This window comes from Jaculus jaculus, chromosome 1 (assembly GCF_020740685.1).
Source record: "Jaculus jaculus isolate mJacJac1 chromosome 1, mJacJac1.mat.Y.cur, whole genome shotgun sequence".
Taxonomy (NCBI): Eukaryota; Metazoa; Chordata; class Mammalia; order Rodentia; family Dipodidae; genus Jaculus; species Jaculus jaculus.
The window spans coordinates 272,613,132-272,635,095 of NC_059102.1; the positions used below are offsets into that span (position 1 = coordinate 272,613,132).

At 45.1% G+C, this 21,964-nt stretch overlaps 1 protein-coding gene across 1 annotated transcript in view; it reads left to right on the forward strand.

Annotated features, from left to right (window-relative positions):
- The first annotated feature begins 135 nt into the window (after window positions 1–135).
- Window positions 136–21,964, forward strand: part of Dnaaf1 (dynein axonemal assembly factor 1) — a 30,642-nt gene continuing 8,813 nt past the window's right edge. Inside the window, exons 1-7 of the mRNA XM_045132454.1 lie at window positions 136–259; window positions 3,588–3,705; window positions 5,821–5,912; window positions 11,550–11,771; window positions 11,941–12,107; window positions 15,822–15,943; window positions 19,752–19,909. Coding sequence (XP_044988389.1) covers window positions 136–259; window positions 3,588–3,705; window positions 5,821–5,912; window positions 11,550–11,771; window positions 11,941–12,107; window positions 15,822–15,943; window positions 19,752–19,909 — 1,003 coding nt within the window. The remainder of the gene's footprint in view (window positions 260–3,587; window positions 3,706–5,820; window positions 5,913–11,549; window positions 11,772–11,940; window positions 12,108–15,821; window positions 15,944–19,751; window positions 19,910–21,964) is intronic.

Consider the following 21,964-nt stretch of genomic DNA (forward strand, 5'->3'; position numbering starts at 1 on the left):
TCAGGAAGCGTTGGGCTGCCAACGACGCGGACTGCTGCTGCCCTACGGTTCCCCGGGAAGCACAGAGGATCCTCGCTGTCCCAGCTGGAGACTGAACGCAGCAATTGCTTCGGGGTGCCCGTCGACGGGATCACCATGCACCCCGAGGCCTTGGAGCCGGAGGCGGATGGGGCCGCGGAGCCTGAATGCGCGCCCGAACCTGGGATGGAGAAATCCTCGGGCGACCACGGGGACGCAGCCCAAGGGGTCCTCAAGGAAGGTGCGGACCGATCCCCGGAGAGGTCAGGGGGACGAAGGGCCGAGATCCCCGCTCCACATGCCGGATTGCACAGTCACTAGTCATAGCAGTCAACACATGAAAAAAGGCATGCGCATGTCCCATCTGAGCTACACATGAGGAAGCCAGGCTTCTGCAACTTGAATCACACCGATTACCTTCAGCTAATGACAGAACAGACTTGGTTGGGTCTGGGCAGTCTGAATTTGTAGTCCCACGTCTTTGCCCACCACGCACACTCCTCCTACATCTCCACTTTTTTTTTTTTTTTTTGAATGTGGTCCTTTATTGCTAACAGCATGTACAGTGCTGGAAGCTTTCTCTCCTTCTAGAATGCAAATTCATGGCAAGGCAGGCCACCCAAATAGATTTCCAAGTATCTAGTCCATCGCTTGATGTCTGGTAGAAAGACTGAAGATGTGGTCACCGAGGTTTCTGGGAAAGGACTTAAAGACAGATTCTGTCTCTGCTTCTACTAGGCTTGGGACCCCATAGGAAGCCTTTCAATGACCAGATAAACTGGTTGACTTAGGGGCTGGAACGCTGGAGAGATAGCTCAGTTAGTAAAGTGCTTGCCTTGCAAGCATGAGGACCTGAATTCAACCACCAACACACTCGAAAAAGGCTCGATTTGGTAGCATGTACTTGTAATTCCAGCATTGGGGAGATTAAGATAGAAGGATGCCCAGGACTCACTGGCCAACCAGTCCAATTCAGTTACTGAGCTCCAAACCAAGGAGATACCATGTCTCAAAGGAGGTGATGGCATTCCCGACGATGACACTGGAGGTGGTCCTCTGGCCTACACACACAACGTGCATCCTCACACACATAGACATGAGTTGAAGCTGGGCAATTGGGAGGCAGAGGTAAGAGGGTCACTGAGAGTGCAAGGCCAGCCTGAGACAACATAGTGAATTCCAGGTCAGCCTGGACTAGAACGAGACCCTACCTCAAAAAAACGAAAGAAATGAAAGAGAAAGAAAGAAAATGATTTGTGTTGCATTTTGTAGCCTAATCAATGGATACATTTTGAGCACCATTTGTTCAGAAAAGTGAGTTGCTGTAGAGGTGGCTCCGTGGACAGTCACAGACTTTGGAGTCACTTATACTAGATTCATATCACAGCTCCTCAGCTTGATGAGGGTTAGCTTAGAGATGGATGTCTCTGAGCCATGACGTCCTCATCTATAAGCAGGGATAATTGTACCAGGTTATACAGACATCATTGTAACAAAAGTTTCTGGCATGTGCTAGACCAGTAATGAATGGTATAATCAGTCAGTTATTCATTACTCCACAATGTTTATCTGGCCCCTCATATGACTAGGCACTGTATGCAGTGAGTATAAGAAACAGGTTGCACCTGGTGGACTTATGGTGTCATTCACCCCACCACACAAGCACATGCACACACACATAAATACATAACAACAGTCAACAGTTCTTAAAATCTGAATAGAATGATTTTTTAGACATTTCTTAAAACAGGTGCATCTTAATGTGCTATTTTTCTTCATAGTATCTCTTCAGAAGTAAAGCTGGGATTTCTTCCCTTCTCTCCCTCCCTCCCTTCTTTCCTTTCTCCCTTTTTTTTCTTTCTTTCTTTAAATTTTTTTTTTTGTTTTATGTTTATTTTTTGAAAGTGACAGACAGAGAAAGAGGCAGAGAGAGAGAAAGAGAGAACGGGCACGCCAGGGCCTCCAAACACTGCAAACAAACTCCAGACACATGTGCCCCTGTGCATCTGGCTAACGTGGGTCCTGGGGAATTGAGCCTCGAACCGGGGTCCTCAGGCTTCACAGGCAAGCGCTTAACCACTAAGCCATCTTTCCAGACCCCTTTCTTTCTTTTTTGACCTGGAACTCACTCTATAGGTCCAGGCTGTCCTCAAACTCACAATGACCCTCCTACCTCTGCCTCCTGAGTGCTGGGATTAAAGGCATGGTATCACCACAACGGGTAAAAATTTCTTTTCCTTTTTTTGGTTAAATTTCTTTTTAAAGACCAAAGAACAGAACATTCCAATTAATACCTATGAACTGTAAATGATTACTATCTTGTCATAGTTACCTATGATTCTGTTTAAGGAAATAAAACATCCCACATAAAGCCCATGTTCTTTTCCTAATCTCATTCACTTCTTTCCTTGTCCCAACTGGACAGATACTTTCAATCACTTCCCTACACACATGTATATTTATTTTTTCTTTTTTTCTAGATTGGGTCTCACTCTAGCCCAGGCTGACCTGGAATTCACTATGTAGTCTCAGGCTGGCATTGAACTCAGCAATCCTTCTACCTCTGTCTCCTGAGTGCTGGGATTAAAGGCTTGTGCCACCATGCCCAGGCATATGTATATTTCTTAATGCACAGCATGGGTTTAATGCTTTAATGCTTTTAAATTATGTAAGTGGTATTAGCCTGTTGGTGAATTCATTTTTTCCTCCCCAAAGTAGGGTTTCGATCCAGCCCAGGCTGACCTAGAACTCACTATGAAGTCTCAGGGTGACCTCGAACTCATGGTGATCCTCCTACCTCTGCCTCCGAAGTGCTGGGATTAAAGGCATGAACCACCACGCCCAGCTGTTGGTAAATTCTTTTCAAAGGCAGAAGACAAATCTATTGTTTTATATTAAAATGTCTCTCTGGGCTGGAGAGATGGCTTAGCGGTTAAGCACTTGCCTGTGAAGCCTAAGAACCCTAGTTTGAGGCTTGATTCACCAGAACCCACGTTAGCCAGATGCACAAGGGGGTGCATGTCTGGAGTTCGTTTGCAGTGGCTGGAGGCCCTGGAGTGCCCATTCTTTCTATATATCTGCCTCTTTCTCTCTCTGTCTGTTACTCTCAAATAAATAAATAAAAATAAACAAAAAAATTAAAAAAGTCTCTCAAGCACATTTGCATTATCAACAGATGTAGGCTGTTACAAACAAGGTAAAAACATAAATATCTCTGTGACTATTTCCACATGTGCCTATACAGTTTTTCTAGACAATTAATCTAGAAGTGACATTTACATTATCTTTGCTATTTTAAAACTTCCACATATTTAAAGACTTCCAACATTCTATACTAAAAGTGGACAGTTATCCATCAAGATAAAATTGGGAGGCTTTCTTGTACATTTCTTTCCTTTTTTTTTTCTTTGTGGCATTTTTCAGACACATTCTCGTTATGAAGCCCAGGCTGGCCTCAGGCTCATGAAGATCCTGCCTTGGCCTCCTTGGATAAGAAGATTACAAGCTGGGATTACCACACCCAGCCTTAAATTTATTGATTGCTATCAATTGGCTCTTCTATTTTACAGAAATGAATGAGTCTAAGGAAATGTGTGTGGGTCCTCCTGACATGCCCTGCCAAAGCCAGCAGCAGAGTGGTGATGGTGGCTCAGATGCAAGAGATGACAAGGATGATCGGAACCCCAGGTATGTGAGTATACTGCACCTTTACCAAGGAAGGTGCATGGCGTAGTCAGCCCCTTGCACAGACAAGGATGGAGGTGCCCAGTGTCTGAGGGTCATTAAGTGGTGAAGTAGGATGTGCTGTTTCTGTGTCATAGCTAACTACACGCTATTACCCTTTAACACCACCCTCCTCTCCCTTTTTCACGTGTGTGTGTGTGTGTGTGTGTGTGTGTGTGTGGCATATGCATGTGTATGTGCCCATGTGGTGCCCATGCGCTCATCTGCAGTGGTGAGAGGGAAACATAGGGTGCCCCATGCGATTACTCTTCCACTCATTCCCCATTTTTCTTTTTTTCTTTTGTTTTTCAAGGTAGGGTCTCACTTTAGCCCAGGCTGACCTGTAATTCACTATACAGCATTGGGGTGGCCTCAAACTCATGGCAGTCCTTCTGCCCCTGCCTCCCCAGTGCTGGGATTAAAGGTATGCACCACCACACCTGACTCCATCCATTCTTTCTTGAGCTAGATTCCCTCACTGATCCCAGAGCTTGCTGCTTTTCACAAGCTCTAGCAATTTTCTGATCTCTGTTCCTCATGGGCTGGAGATGCAAGTCTATGTGGCCATACCCAGCTGCTTACATGGGTGCTGGAGATCACACTACAGCAATCTCTCAGGTTTCCTCAGGCCCTCATACTTGCACAGAAAGTGCTCTTAACCACTGAGCCATCTCACCAGTCCACTCCCACCTTTTTTTATATAGGGTTTCAATATATAGCCCAAGCAAGTCTCAAGCTTACACAAACACCCTGCCTCCCAAGTTCTATGGTTACAGGTGTGAGTCACCATGGTGCAGCCATTGTTTTTTTGTTGTTTGTTTTTTGTTTTTTCAAGGTAGGGTCTCACTCTAGCACAGGCTGACCTGGAATTCACTATGGAGTCTCAGGGTGGCCTCAAACTCATGGCAATCCTCCTACCTCTGCCTCCCGAAAGCTGGAATTCAAGGCGTGCACCACCATGCCCAGCATGTCAGTCATTCTTGATGACACTGCTCAAAGTTGTGTTTTTTTGTTTTTTTTAATTTGAGAGAGAGAAAGAAGCAGAGAGAGAGAGAGAGAGAGAGAGAGAGAGAAAACAGGTGCACCAGGGCCTTCAGCTGCTGCAAACAGACTCTAGAAGTATGTGCCACCTTGTGCATCTGGCTTACATGGGTCCTGGGGAATTGAATCTGGGTCCTTTGGATTTGCAAGCAAGTGCCTTAACCACTAAGCAATCCTTCCAGCCTTCAAAGTATTTGTTAGTAAGACATTCATTGCAGTTTTTAAAAATGCTAAAATGTTTAAAGTAACAATATTGAATGAGGCCCTAAGAGCTATACAAAAAAAAAAAAAGAAAGAAAGAAAAAGAAAGAAAGAAGGCTGAAGAGATGTTTTAGCAGTCAAGATGTTTTCTTGCAAAGCCTAAGGACCCAGGTTTGATTCCCCAGTACCCACAAAGTCAGATGCCCCAGGTGATACATGTGTCTGGAGTTCGTTTACAGTGGCTAGAGGCTCCAGCATACCCATTCTCTCTCTCTCTCTCTGTCAAGTAAATAAATAAAATATCTAAAAAAAGAAGAAGGGGGGCTGGAGAGATGGCTTAGCAGTTAAGCGCTTGCCTGTGAAGCCTAAGGACCCCGGTTCGAGGCTCAGTTCCCCAGGTCCCACATTAGCTAGATGCACAAGGGGGCGCACATGTCTGGAGTTCGTTCGCAGAGGCTGGAAGCCCTGGAGCGCCCATTCTCTCTCTCTTCCTCTATCTGTCTTTCTCTCTGTGTCTGTCGCTCTCAAATAAATAAATAAATAATTTAAAAAAAAAAAGAAGGGCAGGGAGGAAGACTTGAAATATACATAAGGTATCAGCTATTACAGAACTTTAGGCAGCAAGGATGTAATAGAGTTTTTGACCTGGGCTTAGTGGCACATTCTGTAATCCCAGCACTGAGGGGAGGCTGAAGCAGGAGGGGCACCTCAGGTTTCAGGTTAGCCTGGGCCACACAGATAGTAAGCCCTTATATCTAGTAATAATAAACTTTCAGAATATAGTTCACAGTTGACAAATTAAAATAAACCTCTTGTTGTTGCCTTCTGTTTTGACAGAATAACTAAAAAACTCCTGCAAAAACTCTGCAAGCAGCACAAGCTTTACATCACACCTGCCTTGAATGATACGCTGTACTTACATTTCAAAGGTGAGTCCTGGGAAAGGAGGCACCCAACATTAGGAAGAAAGGCTCTATTTAGTAGGACAAAAAAAGCAGTACCTGGAGGAGTCATTGCTAGTACTCAGAGGATATTAAAGTAGAGATCTCAAAGTTTATGGGTAAAAAACTTTTAGGAAAAGAGGATGAGTGTTCATCAAGAGGGCTACTGGCTATATGGAAACAAAGGGAATACCTTGGTATCTTTGCATGATTGATTGGTTGATTTTAGAGACAGGACCTTGCTGTATATATAGCATAGGCTGGCCTCAGACTTGCCATCTTCCTGCCTCAACCTCGTGAGTGCTGGGATTACAGTCTTGAGCCACCAGGCCTTTGCTCAGGACTTACATTTTTCAAAACAGAAAGATAGTATGTGAATACTCTGGGGGCGTGGAGTGGTGGTACCGGGGGATAGCTCAGGCTCTAAAGTGCTTGGTGAGCTCAAGGTTAATGAGACCTGGTTTCAAAGGAGGTGGACAGTATCCTTGGCCTCCATGTGCATCTGTGCACACACATGTACGTGCACATGCACAGAAAGATGGAATAGCAGCAACAGGCACAACAAAGGAAAACCCAGCCAGGCAGGTCTAGCTCTCCAGCCCCTTGCCTAGTCCCACTGTGGATAAAGTAGCTTCTATATGAGCCTGGGGAGATAGCTCAGTGGGTTGGGTGCTTGCACAAGGACCTGAGTTTAATCCACAACCCCCATGTTAAAACTGGACATGGTGGCACAGTGCTGGAGAAGCAGAGACAGGCAGATCCTGGAACTCACTGGTCAAACCATCTAGCCTAATTAGTTAACTTCCACACAATGACAGACCCTGTTTCAAAAAAAAAAAAAAAAATCTGCGTGAGAAGGAAAATACTTGGTAGCAGAGGCCAGTAAGTTAAAAAGGAGACATAAAGGGAAGAGAAAGGAAGGGAGGAGGATACTTAATAGGTTGATATTGTATATATGTAAGTACAATGATTGTAATGGGGAGGTAATATGATGGAGAATGTAATTTCAAAGGGGAAAGTGTGGGGGTGGGGAGGGAGGGAATTACCATGGGATATTTTTTTATAATCATGGAAAATGTTAATAAAAATTTAAAAATTAAAAAAAAAATGTGAGCCAGGTGTGGTGGTAGTGCACACCTTTAATCTCAACACTCAGTAAGCAGGAGTAGGAGGATTGCTGTGAGTTTGAGACTACATAGTGAATTCCAGGTCAGCCTGGGCTACAGTGTGACTCTATCTTGAAAAAAAAAAAAAGTTGGGGCTGGAGAGATGGCTTAGCGGTTAAGCGCTTGCCTGTGAAGCCTAAGGACCCCGGTTCGAGGCTCGGTTCCCCAGGTCCCACGTTAGCCAGATGCACAAGGGGGCGCACGCATCTGGAGTTCGTTTGCAGAGGCTGGAAGCCCTGGCATGCCCATTCTCTCTCTCCCTCTATCTGTCTTTCTCTCTATGTCTGTCACTCTCAAATAAATAAATTAATTAATTTAAAAAAAAAAGTTGAACATTGACATTCCTAAGGAACGACACCCAAAATTGTTCATACACATATACATTAAAAAAAATAAGGGGGTTGGAGAGATGGCTTAGTGGTTAAGTGCTTGCCTGTGAAGCCTAAGGACCCCAGTTCGAAACTCGATTCCCCAGAACCCACATAAGCCAGATGTACAAGGTGGTGCATGCATCTGGAGTTGATTCACAGTAGCTGGAGGCTCTGATGTGCCCATTGTCTCTCTGTATCTCTCTGTCTATTTCTCTCAAATGAATAAAAATAAACAAAAAATTAAATAAGGACTAGAAAAATGGCTTAGCAGTTAATGTACTTGCCTGCAAAGCCCAAGGACCCAGGTTCAGTTTCCCAGGACCTATGTAAGCCAGATACACATGGTGGCGCATGTGTCAGGAGTTTCTTTGCAGCTATGGAGACCCTGGGGTGCTCCTTCTCTCTCTTTCTACCTCTTCTCTCATAAGTAAATAAAACTAGAATATTAAAAATAAATAAGCAAGCCAGGCATGGTAGTTCATGCCTTTAATCCTAAGCACTCAGGAGGCAGAGGTAGGAGGATCACCATAAGTTTAAAGCTACCCTGAGACTACCTAGTGAATTTTAAGTCAGCCAGGGCTAGAGTGAAATACTACCTCAAAAAAACCCAAATAATAATAAATAAGTAGATAAGGAGATAAATAAAATATGTCACGTTTGAGAGAGGTGTGTTGTGAAAGACTGAGGACTAATACTGGAGACACAGGGCAAGGGTCTTTAGGAGCCCCTCAGACTGGAGAAATGCCAATAGTGGCATCCCCGAGGGCTCAGGCTTGGTGTCCAATTCCACATGTACATCTGAGTACAGGTTCATGGTCAGGGCCATTCTGAACAGTGATGAAGAGGGATGACAATTCCCAAGCTGTGCTGAGCCAGAGGTGGCCAACCAGTTCATTAGTTATCAGTGTGTCTACTTATTCAGTAAGTCTTTCCCAAGAGCCTTGCATGTGCTGGGACTGGACTTGGTCCTGAGATCCAGAGGCAGGTGCAGCAAGGAGGGCCTTGGGTATCAGCCCTCAGGAGGAAGGTGCTATGTCAGGGAGGCCCAATGAGCCCATGGTCTTTTCTCCCCTGTTCTGCCCCTGCAAAGCTCTCCACCGACAATCTGAGCATAACCAATGATAGGATGACTTGAGAGGACAGATTCCTGAGGCTGTGTACTAAAGAGGAGGGAAGATGACCCAGTAAATTAGGTTATTACAGAGAAGGTGAGGAACTAGGAGAGAGGAACCTATATTGGTTAAGTGTTACTACTTAGCAACTTAAAATAAATCATTATCAGCTCGGTGTGGTGGCGAACACCTTTAATCCCAGCACTCAGGAGGAAGAGGTAGGAGGATCACCATCAGTTTGAAGCCACCCTGAGATTACATAGTGAATTCCAAGTTAGCCTGAACTAGGATGAGACCCTACCTTGAAAAACCAATAAATAAATAAATAAATCATTGTCTGAAAGGTTTGGAATCTGGGAGTGATTAGCTGGGTGGTACTGGCTCACCTAGCATGCATGAGGCCTTGGATTCAATTCCTACAATGGAAGAAGGGCAGCCTTTTAATTTATTTTATTTATTTATTTATTTATTTATTTATTTATTTATTTTTGGTTTTTCGAGGTAGGGTCTCACTTTAGCCCAGGCTGACCTGGAATTCACTATGGAGTCTCAGGGTGGCCTTGAACTCACAACGATCCTCCTACCTCTGCCTCCCGAGAGCTAGGATTAAAGGTGTACACCACCATGCCCAGCTTGAGGACAGCCTTTTAAATCTGTTATTAGAGGAAGTGTAGACACTACATAGGCTGGTATCTTACTGCCTTCTAGGATGCTATGGAGGTTAGAAGTCCAAAACCAAGTTCCTATCATATTCTGTGAGGGCTGCTTCTGTGCTCACAGATGGTGATTTCTGTCTGCCTGTGTTCTCATTTTTTGTAGTGTGTGGGTGAGAAAGAGAGTGAGAGAATGAATTGGTGTGCCAGGGCCTTCACCCACTGCAATTAAACTCCAGACACATGTGCCACTTTGTGTGCATGTGTGACCTTGTACACTTTGTGTGTCACTTTGTGTGTCTGGCTTATGTGGGACCTGGAGAGCCAAACATGGGTCCTTGGGCTTTGCAGGCAAATGCCTTAGCCACCAAGCAATGTCTCCAGGTTCCCCCCACCTTTTTTTGAGACATAGTCTTACTCTGTAGTGCAGTCTGGTCTCAAGCTCCCGACTCTTGTGTCTCAGCCTCCTGAGAGCTAAGATTACTAGGGCATTCGTTTCTCAGTACATATGCATGTGGAAGCTAGAGGACAACTGTTGCAGTCAGGTTTGCATTGCTGGCAGAAATCACCCAATCAAGACCAGTTCATGGGGAGAAGGGGTTTATTTTGGCTTACAGGTTTGAGGAGAAGCTTCATAATGGCAGGAAAAATCAATGTCATGAGCAGAGGGTGGACATCACTTCCTGACCAACATCAAGTGGACAACAGAAACAAGAGAGGGTGCCAAACACTGGCAAGGGAAGACTGGCTATAATACCCATAAGCCCACCCCCAACAATGCATTGCTTCCAGGAGGCATTAATTTCCAAATCTCCATCAGCTGGGAACCTAGCATTCATAATACCTAAGTTTATGGAGGACACCTGAATCAAAACACCACATTCGGCCCCTGGCCTCCATAAAGTGATAACCATTCATGATGTAAAATGCAATGCATTCAGTCCAGCTTTAAAAGTCTTTCTCAGCCAGGTGTGGTGGCACACGCCTTTAATCCCAGCACTCGGGAGGCAGAAGCAGGAGGATTGCCGTGACTCAAGGCCACCCTGAGACTACATAGTGAATTCCAGGTCAGCCTGGGCTAGAGTGAGACCCTACCTCGAAAAACCAAAAAAATAAATAAATAAATAAAACTTTCTCAATCCTAATGATATTCAAACATTCCCATAGTCCAAGGTCTTCTTTTAAATATTTTTATTTTATTTATTTGAGAGAGGGAAAGGAGAGATAGAATGGGTGCACCAGGGCCTCCAGCCACTGCAAACAAGCTCCAGATGCATGCACCACCTTGTACATCTGGCTTACATGGTTACTGTGGAATCGAACCTGGTTTCTTTGGTTTTGCAGGCAAGTACCATAACCGCTAAGCTATTTCTCCAGCCCTAGTTCAAGCTCTTCTAACTGAGCCATAATAACAACAAAAAAAATCCCCCCCAAAAAAATCCCATAATGGCACAGAATAAACACACTGCAAAAGATGGCATTGGGCATAGCAAAGAAATATGCAGCCAATGCAAGATTTAAAACAACCAGGGAAAACATCAAACTCTGTACCTCCAAATCCAACAACTCTAACCAGTGACAAATCTTCAAGTCTGATAATTCTAACCAGCAACAAGTCTCCAGAGTTCTAATTCTGCCCATCCAGCTAGGCTACTCACAGTCCTGAAAAACAACCAGGGCCAGAAGCTGTCCCTAGCAGCCATCTCATAAGCCTGCCCCAAAAATATACTGCCTCCAGGAGGCATTAATTCCCAAATCTCCATCAGCTGGGAACCTAGCACTCAGAACACCTAAGTTAATGGGGGGCATCTGAATCAAACCACCACAACAACCCTGTGTATCAGGAACCTCAGGAATTCATCTGCCTCCTTTGAGGTAGGATGTCTCATTGGCCTGGAGCTCACTAATTATCTAGACTGGCTGACCAGCAAGCCTAGAGGCTCCTATCTCCATACACAAGCCCCCTCCCCCCAGCACCGAGATTATAGGCACTCACCACCACACTCAGCATTTTGGAAGGGGTTTCAAGGTATGGTCTCCTCTAGCTTAGTTCAGGCTAACCTAGAATTCACTATGTAGTCACAGGCTAGCCTTGAACTCACAAGGATCCTCCTACCTTGGCCTCCTGAGTGTTGGGATTAAAAGTGTGCACTACCATACTCAGCAGCATTTTGATGTGGGTTCTGGAATCCTAACTCAGGTCCTCATGTTTTCAAGGCAAGCACATTGCCCGCTCAGCTATCCCATAGTCCCTGGTGTGCTCTTTAGAAGGCTACTAGTCCCATTAAGTAGGTTTCACCTCCATGACCTAATCCCCCACCAGGCTTTGACCGCATCGAGAACCTGGAGGAGTACACAGGCCTGCGTTGCCTCTGGCTAGAATGCAATGGAATACAAAAGATTGAGAACCTGCAAGCCCAGACAGAGCTACGCTGTCTCTTCCTGCAGATGAACTTGCTCCACAAAATCGAGAACCTGGAGCCTTTGCAGAAGCTGGACTCCCTCAACCTCAGCAACAATTACATCAAAACCATCGAAAATCTCTGTGAGCACTTCCCCCAAGTAATGCTGCCCCAGCCATATGTCCACCCAGCCATGTGCCCACCCCAGCTGTGTGCCCACCCCAGGCCCTGAGGGCAGCTCTCAGAGTCTAGACTGAGGGCGAGGAGCATGCTCTGTGCCTTAGTGGCTCACTTCTGCCACCTCCCTTGCAGCCTGCCTCCCAGTCCTGAACACCCTGCAGATGGCCCACAACCACTTGGAGACCGTGGATGACATTCAACACCTCAGGGAGTGTCTGAGACTCTGTGTCCTCGACCTCTCCCACAATAGGCTGAGTGACCCCGAGATCCTGAGCGTTCTTGAGACCATGCCTGGTTTGGTAAACACACTGAAGAACCAGCTTGCTTTACTGTGTGCTCCTTGAACATCAAGTCCCATTTCCTTCCCCCTTGTCTCCTTCCTCTCTGCCTTCCCTTCTTCCCTCTCTTACTCCCTCCCTCCCTCCATTCTTCCCTCCATTCTTCCTTCTTTTCTTCTTTCCTGTCTTCCTTCCTCCCTTCCTACTTCTCTCCCATCTTTCCCTCCTGCCCTCCTTCCTTTGTCCCTCCTTTCCTCCCCTCTTTTCATCTTCCTCCTTTTTCCCTCTCTCTATTCCTTCCTTCTCATCTTTTGCCTCTTTATAGTGTTAGCTGGAATATCTTAAATGTGCATCTCTGACTGATGATGTTTCTTTAAAAATATTTTTATTTATTTATATGCAGAGGATGAAGGGAGGGGAAGAGAAAGAGGAGAGAGACAGAGAATGAATAGGTGCACCAGGCCCTTTTACCACACAGATGAACTCCAGATGCATATGCTGCTTTGTGCATATGTTTTGACATGGGTACTGGGGCACTGAACCCTGGCTAGCAGCCTTTGTAAGCAAGTGCCTTTAGCCACTGAGCCATCTCCTCAGCCCTGGTGATGGATTTTTGTTTGTTTGTTTGTTTGTTTTTTCAAGGTAGGGTCTCACTGTAGTCCAGGCTAACCTGGAACTTACTCTGTAGTCTCAGGGTGGGCTCGAAATCATGGTGATCCTCCTGCATCTGCCTCCTGAGTGCTGGGATTAAAGACATGTGTCAGCACATCTGGCTGGTGATGGAATTTTTAAAGCATAATCATATTAGTGCTATTACATTTGAGATATTACAATGAATATATGTAATACTTAGTTCATGTTCAGTACCCCCTCATTGGTCTCATATTTTGTTTTGACAGTTGTGTTGTTCAAAACAGATGTAAGTATTACCTCTAGATTATTGGTCAACCTCTTTTAATACATGAGTGTTCCTTCTCAATTAAAAGAAAATAGGACCAACTCCCTGAATGAGGAGTTGGGGAGGGGCAGTGGTCCTCATGGTATCATTTCACATGCTCTGCTGTCCCTGGTGTTTCCTGTAAAGTGAGGATGTAATCTGAAACTCAGTCAAGTTTAGCATTCTACCCTAGGTGCTAGGTGCCATGGCCACTCACACATTGCAGGGGGATGGAGTATACATTGCCTCTCTGTGAAATGAACTAGTGGGCTCACATTTTGTTAGCTTGACCAACCAGCATAAGATTCCCCATCTGCAACTGAGCATTGTGTTTTTTTTTTTAATTCATTAATGTGAAAGTGACAAAGAGGCAGAGAGAGAGAGAGAGAGAGAGAGAGAGAGAGAATGGGTGTGTCAGGGCCTGCAGCCACTGCAAACGAACTCCAGACGCGTGTGCCCCCTTGTGCATCTGGCTAACATGGGTCCTGGGGAATCGAGCCTTGAACTGGGGTCCTTAGGTTTCATAGGCAAGCTCTTAACCACTAAGCCATCTCTCCAGCCCTGAACATTGTGTTTGGAATCACACATGACCATTTCATTCTTTTGGTGTGCTTGTATGCCCATGTGGTTAGTGTACAGGGGTATGTAAATGCACACACATGTAGAGGAAGATGTCAGATGTCCCCCATCACTCTTCTGCCTTACTTACCTAAGACAGAATCTTTCTCAGTACCTGGAGCTCCCCATTTTTCAGCTAGACTGACTGACCAGGAAGCCCCAGCCATCATCCTGTCTTTGCCCCAGTCAATCAGTACTGGGGATACAGGCATGCACAGTCATGCCTACCTTTTTACATGAGTATTGGGAGTGGAACTTGGGACCTCATGCTTGTACAGTGAGTGCTCTTACCCTTTGAGCCATCTCAGTCCCACACATGCATTGAGCAGTTGGAATGCCTTCAGAGAACCCCATCAAGCTCATACAGAAGAGCCGGGATCTCTTCTTTCACTTGTCAGGGGTTGGTTTCCTTCTGAGACCTCTGTCCCCAGTCTAATAATGGCTACCTTCTCCCTGTGTTTCCACACAGTTTTCCTTCTGTGCTGTGTGTTGTTCCTGTCCTGATCTCTTCATATAAGGACTCCAGTCAGGATGGTTGAGCCCACTGTAAAGACTTCATTTTAACTTAGTTACTTCTTCAATGGCTCTATCTCCAAACAGTCACATTCCAAAAGGGATAGGACTTTAACATATAAACTTGATGGGGGTGGACTCAATTTAGCTCATTCTCAAAATCACCTTTTTTGTTGTTTTTTATTTGTTTATGTGAGACAGGGAGGAATGAATGCCAGGACCTCCTGCCACTGTAAATGAACTCCAGATGCATGCACCACCTTTGTATGTCTGGCTTTATGTGGGCATTGGGAATGCACCTGAGCTGTCAGGCTTTGAAAGCAAGCACTTTTAACCACTGAGCCATCTCTTCAGCCCTGTTGTTTTTGTGGAGGGTTTGAGACAGGGTCTCATGCAGCCCAGGCTGGCCTTGAACTTGCTACATAACCAAGATGACCTTGAACTACTGGTCCTCCTGGAGTACTGAAATTGTAGGTGTGACCACCATTCCAGCTAAAAAGTGGTCATTTTATAGTTGTTTTTGTGATTGCTTTAAAATTCCACATGCTCAAGCTGGGTGTGGTGGCCCATGCCTTTAATCCCAGCACTCAGGAGGCAGAGATAGGTGGATTGTCATGAGTTGGAGACCACCCTGAGACTGCATAGTGAATTCCAGGTCAGCCTGGACTAAAGTGATACCCTGCCTTAAAAAAATTCCACATGCTGAACACACATTTTTATTGCCTGCCTCTAAAATATTGCTCCAATACCCTGAATGAATTCTCTTGAAAACTGGCAAGGATGAGAAAGGAGCTTGGTACATGCTAAATTGATTCATGTTGTTTACATATCATACAATATGCATAATATATTTCTCCAGCAACAGAAGCCAATATAGATATGAAAAATACATGTTGAGTTTAGGGGATGGATTTTAGAATGGCTGGCTAGCATTCACTGTCTTTGTTGTTGTTGTCTTTTGAGGTAGGGTCTCACTCTAGCCCAGGCTGTCCTGGAACTCATGAGCATCCTCAGCCTCCTGAGTACCAGGATGAAAGTTGTGCAACACCACGCTCAGCTGACCCAGCACTCAGTTTCTGTAAGCCTTATTGAGCAGAGGATTAACGAGAGCATCTGACAATTGGGCAAGAGTACACTGGGCTGGCGTTGCTGGATGTCTTTCCTCTAACATCTGGGGGTGGGAGGGTCTGCCAGCCCAGTGTGAAAATCCCTGTCCTGGTGGCCCTCACAGAGCATGAGAGCATTTTAACATCCTTTCTGTTAAGGCTTATTTTGTTTGTTTGTTTTTAGATGGTTTCAATAGCCTAGGTTGGCCTCCACCCATCACTGTTCTTTATCTGCTGCCCCTGTGACTGTTATTTAAAAATGGATGCTGGGTGGGAAGGAAAGAAACAGTCAATGAGATAGATTGTTCCAGTAAAAAAATTGGGAAGCAGAATCAATATGGCCACTGACCTAGGGAAGGCCTTGGGGAATGTTCTGAAAGGACACAGGGATAAATTCTGAAGTTCAAGTTTATTTTCTGGTCAGTGCACCAAGATATGGAGTCAGCACTTCCACTTTGCTCAAGACAGAAGATTCTGTTGAGTTATTCTGAGGGTACAGAGCACATAATGTAATTCAATCATCTTGTATTGTCATCAGTTTGACTCCTTTTTGCTTCATAGCGTGTGCTGAATTTGATGGGAAATCCAGTGATAAAGCACATTTCTAACTACCGAAGGACAGTCACTATTCGGCTGAAGCATTTGACATACCTCGATGACAGGCCAGTTTTTCCAAAGGACAGGTAAGAAGAGAATCCTTTAGGTCATAAGTGAATGTTTCATAGTTGAGCATACTTGTGAGCATTTGCACAATTATTAAATATTCTCTGATTTTTTTGTTGTTGTTGTTTTGAGGCAGGGTTTCACTCTAGTCCATGCTGACCTGGAATCCACTATGTAGTCTCAGGGTAGACTCGAACTCCCACAGATCCTCCTACCTCTGTATCCTGAGTGCTGGGATTGCTGGCATGTGCCACCGCACCTGGCTTAAATGCTCTTTGGACACTGAAACGCAGGGTCCATGGCTACGTAACTGCCTAGAATAGGAATTTGAGCACTGATATCCTTGTGATAAGTGCTGACCTCACAGCCAAGACTTTCCTCAAGATGGAATTCTAGGTATCACTGGATCTAAGAAAGGGGTTTGAGGGCTGGAGAGATGGCTTAGCGGTTAAATGCTTGCCTGTGAAGCCTAAGGACCCCGGTTCGAGGCTCGGTTCCCCAGGTCCCACGTTAGCCAGATGCACAAGGGGGTGCACGCGTCTGGAGTTCGTTTGCAGAGGCTGGAAGCCCTGGCGCGCCCATTCTCTCTCTCCCTCTATCTGTCCTTCTCTCTGTGTCTGTCACTCTCAAATAAATAAATAAAATTTAAAAAATAAAAAATAAATAAATAAATAAAGGGGTTTGATAACCTGGTATTTTGGTACCCAGCACTTGGAAAGTCTAATAGTTGCTTTCTCGTTGCTTGTCAACAACACCCAACCAGAAGCAGCTTATAAGAGGAAGAGTTTATTTCAGCCTTACCGTCATGAGGGGAAGTTGCATGATGGTGGTGAAAGCATGGCATGAGCAGGATTTTGTTGTATATCTGGGTAGAAAGTGTTGGTACTGGGCTTAGAGCTGGGCTTATATACCTCAAGGTCTGCCCCATTGACAGGCCCCCCCTCCAGGAAGTCTCCACTTCCCAAAGGCTCCACCAGTTGGGGACTGAATGTGAGGCTTAATCATAAACACATGAGGCTGTGGAGGGCGCTTTACACTCAAACCACCATAGAAAGCTGAGGTTGAAGGGTTGTGTTTGAGGGCAGATTGGAACGTTAGTAGGACCCTGTCTCCAAAAAAAGTGATTTGACACTTTTAAAAATAGCATGTGATAGTTTGTAATTGTTTTCTAGAAAATGTGTCCCACTTTACAGCCAAGCCAGACACAGCCATGTGCAGGGCATCTTTGCCACATGGAGAACACTGGCTTATTGTTTCAGGGATGCACTTGTGGATAACTGACTAAATTCGTCACTTTCCCAGCCACTGTTGGAAATGTGGGTTGTTTCCACATTTTGGCTTTCATGAAGAATCATTCCTATGAGCATTTGTGTTCCTGTGTAGACATAGGTGTTGGTCTCCTGGGTAGATGCCTAGTGGGGGAGTTGGGTGTCACATGGAAACTCTGTGCTGAGCTCTTGAGAAGCCACTATTCATCTTCCAAAGCATATGCATGTGGCATTTGACTGTTTTCCTAGTAGTGAATGTGCTTCCTCACTGAGACTTGTTATCATGTTTCTTTCTCTTTCTTTTTCTTTCTTTCTTTCTTTCTTTCTTTCTTTCTTTCTTTCTTTCTTTCTTTCCTTTTTTCTTTGACAGAGAAAGGGGGGAGAGAGAGACAGAGAGAGAGATTGAGAGAGAGAGAATGGGCACACCAGCGCTTCTAGCCACTGCAAACGAACTCCAGATTCTTGGGCCCCCTTGTGTATCTGGCTAATGTGGGTCCTGGGGAATCAAACATGGGTCCTTTGGCTTTGCAGGCAAATGCCTTAACCGCTAAGCTATCCCTCCAGCCCATCATGTATCTTTTTACTTATAGTCATGGGGTATGAAGTGGGGGTTTCTTGATGGTTGAGTTACATTTCTGTGGTGGCTCATGTTGTTAAGCATCTTTTCATGGACCTAGCAATACTTTGTATCTATTCTTTGCTCATAAAAAAAAAAATTAAAGGCCGGGTGTGGTAGCATTCACAGCACTCTGGAGGCAGAGGTAGGAGGATCACCATGAGTTTGAAGCCGCGCTAAGAATACAGAGTGAATTCCAGTTGAGCCTGGGCTAGAGTGAGACCCTACCTCAAAACCGACCCCTCTTAAAAAATTAAAGGACTAAAGGAAAATTTGAACAGAAAATACAGAACTTCCATCCATCATCTCCCCCTCTCAGTTTCCCATTATGGACATCTTCCATCAGCATGGATCATGTGTTACAACTGATGATACAGAGTTAGGGACACACACACACACACAATCACATCACATCACAGAAACTCCCATTTCTTTAGGACTGATTCTTTGTGTTCATACACTCTGGGTTTGGACAAATGGGCGTCATGTGTCTGCATGACAGTATCATACTGCCCAAAAATTCTTGGATACCACCTACTGATAGTTCCTACCACCCTGCCCAGGCTTTGGAAACCACTGGCCCATAGTCTTGAATGTGCCCTTTCTTGGGAGTCAGAGCTAGAATCACACAGGGTATGGCTTTTCCAACTGTCTTTTCTTCTATTTAACCATGCATTTAAGCTTCTCCCGTGATGTTTTGTGGCACTACATCTGCTGCTACTCCTCTTCCTTCTTTCTCCTCCTCCTCCTTGGATTTTTAAGGTAGGGTCTCACCCTAGCCCAGGCTGACCTGAAACTCACTATGTAGTCCCAGACTGGCCTTGAACTCATAGCAACCCTTCTACCTCACCTTCCTGTCCTCTACCCCTCACCCAGTACTGAATTTATAAGTGGAAGTCATCACATTTGAATTGCTTCTTTATTTTATATTGTTGAATAATATTGCAGTGTTGCATTATCCCTCTACTAAAGAGCATCTTGCTCCTGATTTGGGCCAGTTAGAGTAAGACTGCTAGAAGGGATCATGGTGTTGGAAAGAAGTGACAGAGGAGTGCTCAGCACTGTAGTATCTCTATCACACCTCCCAAGGCTCAGGGTCCATTGCAGAAGAGGTGGCAGAAAGAATGTAAAAGCCAAAGGAAAGGTAGGACTCCTTACAGTGTGCTCCCCCAGACACAAAATACCTGGGATATCCATGATCTCACCGTGCCTGACACTACTTACACAAGACTATCATAGTAAGAGGCAAAGATCATGACATCAAAATAAAAGAGAGATGAGAAGGGGAGGTGATATGATGGAGAATGGAGTTTCAAAGGGGACGGGGGGAAGGGCATTACCATGGGATATTGTTTACAATCGTGGAAGTTAATAGAAAATAAGTTATAAAAAGAATAAGGCTGCTATGGACATTCACATGCATACTTTCATGTGGACATACATCCCCACTCATCTGTCTTATAAGCCCTTTGTTTAGATTGAGAAGAAAAGAACAGACTTGGTAAGGTAGCGTGTTTGAAATTTCTTTTAAGTTTTAAGAGTTCAGGCCGCTCTTGGGCTAGGGAGATGTTTCAGCTGTTAAAGGTGCTTGTTTGCAAAGCCTTCAGGCCAGGGTTCAATTCTCTACTACCCACTTAAAGCCAGATGCATAAAATGGTGCATGCATCTATAGTTCATTACCAGGGGTTAAAGTCTCTGGTGCATTCATTTTCTCTCTTTGTAAAGTAAATAAATAACTAATATACTTTTTAAAAAGAGTTCAAACCTCTCTTATTTCTCTCTCCTCCTTCTTTCCTTTCTTCCCTCTCAGAGCATCATTGTGTAGTCCAGGCTGGCCTTGGTCTCATGGCAATCTTCCTGCCTCAGCTTCCCAAATGCTGGGATTATAGGAACATGTCCCCACATCCAGCTCCCACTTCTATGTCTTTCTTTGTCCTGACATAGAGCGTGTGCAGAGGCCTGGGCCCGGGGAGGGTCTGCTGCTGAGAAGGAGGAGCGACAGCAGTGGGAGAATAGGGAGCACAAGAAGATCACAGACAGCCTGGAGGCCTTGGCTGTGATCAAGCAGCGGGCAGAAGAGCGGAGGAGACAGAAAAACAGAGGTGTGTGCCCTACAGAGGGCTCCTTATGTCTGCTACTCATGACCCCTTTGTGCCTAAGAAATTTTTACATGATTCTGTGTATGTGCATACATAAAAATCAAATACTGACTGATAATACATAATAGAGAAATTTGTTTTCACGTAGCTCTTTGGTATACATATAATTTTACCAAGGAAAAGCAAGGCTGAGTGTGGTGGCGCACACCTTTAATCCCAGCACTAGGGAGGCAGAGCTAGGAGGATCCCCATGAGTTCGAGGCCAGCCTGAGACTACCAAGTGAATTCCAGGTCAGCCAGGATTAGAGTGAGACCCACCTTGAAAAAGAAAAAGGAAAGCAGTGTATACACTAATGAAATGGGGTGCTTGCTTTACACAGAGTTAAGTCTTGCCTGGACATTTGATGTGGCAGGGTGTCCAGCATCTTCAGTATTTTTCAGAGTAGATCAGTATTTTGATTTTATAACTGTCACTGCTGAGGATGCTGCCTCACATAAATGTGTAGTACAAAAAGACAGAAGTATGTTTAGAGTAGTCTCAGAAATCATTGGAAATTCTGTTCTATTCCATGCCAAGATTCACTGAATGATTTTTTTAAGTGAAACTCAAGTCATCAACACTAAAACCAATTTTTTAAAGTAAACATTTCAGCCAGGTGTGGTGGACTCATGCCTTTAATCCCAGCACTTGGGCAAATGAGGTAAGAGAATTACTGTGAGATTGAGACCAGCCTGGCCTGCAGATGAGTTCTAGGTCAGCCTGGGCTAGAATGAGACCCTGCTTTAAAAAAAAAAAAAAAAAGGAAGGAAGGAAAGAAGGGAGGGAGGGAAGGAGGGAAAAGGAAAAGTGTTTGCTTTACAAGCATGAGAACTTAAGTTTGATATTCAGACCTGTGTTTAAAAGAAAAAAGCAGATGTGGTGGCACGTGCTAGTAATTCCAATGCTCAAGTCGGGTGTGGTGGTGCACACCTTTAATCCCAGCATTTGGGAGGCAGAGGTAGGCAGATCACTGTGAGTTCAAGGCCAGCTTGAGACTACATAGTAATTCCAGTGCTGGGAAGGAGGAAACAGAAGAATGCTGGAACTTACTGACTAGTCAGTCTAGCGTAATTGGTGAGCTCCAGACCAATGGGAGATGATCTCAAGGAGGAAATGAACAGTGTTCCTGAGTAACAACATTCTGGGTTGTTCTTTGCCACCCTCCTACATGAACACACACGTGTGCACATGTACAGCTGACCACCTGGGGTCAGCTTTTGTGGACTGAACTGAGGTTCACATGCTTGCAAGGCAAGCACTTTACCCACTGAACTATCTCCCCAGCCTTAGTTAGCTCTACTTTTCACCAACCTGCTATGACATGAGGCTCCCCAGACTGTTTTTGTCAGTTGCTAGGATAGCTGGTAGACCCTGGGGAAACACTTGTTCACATTTTTGGCTTCTTATCTGACTAAACCATACCTTAGAGGAACAGCAGAGAACACGCAGCACAGGGTAAGCCTAGGAGAGAGGGGTATGAAGCTCCTATGGGCATGGCCCTCCAGCATCTCCTGGGCTTAGCAGCCAGAATACAGAACTCGCTCATAACTGGGGGCTTCTGCATACACTAATGTTCACTCCTCTCCCTTCTGAGGTGGGATAGAGGTTTGTCTTCCCCATGACAAGCCCTTAACTCGCCGCTCACCAAGAGTTGCCTCATCTGAAAAATGGATGGTCTTTTAGCTCTGTGTTGGGAGCTGGGGTCAAAGGCTAAATATTAGGATAGTCTACTAGTTCCCTATTTACCACACTTTTCTTCTTCTTTTTTTTTCCAGGCAGGGTCTTACTCTAACCCAAGCTGACTTGGAAGTCACTCTGTAGGCCCAGGCTGGCCTTTAACTCCCAGCACTCCTTCTATCTCAGCCTCTGAGTGCTGGGATTAAAGGCATGGCTAACACAGCCAGGCCCAGTTAACAGCACTTTGATGATCATGCATTTGAGTTCTTTGACGGTACACCTGGCCCGTCCCCATCACTTATTCTCCGAAGTTCATAGAGACACAGAACCCTTTGTCTTCA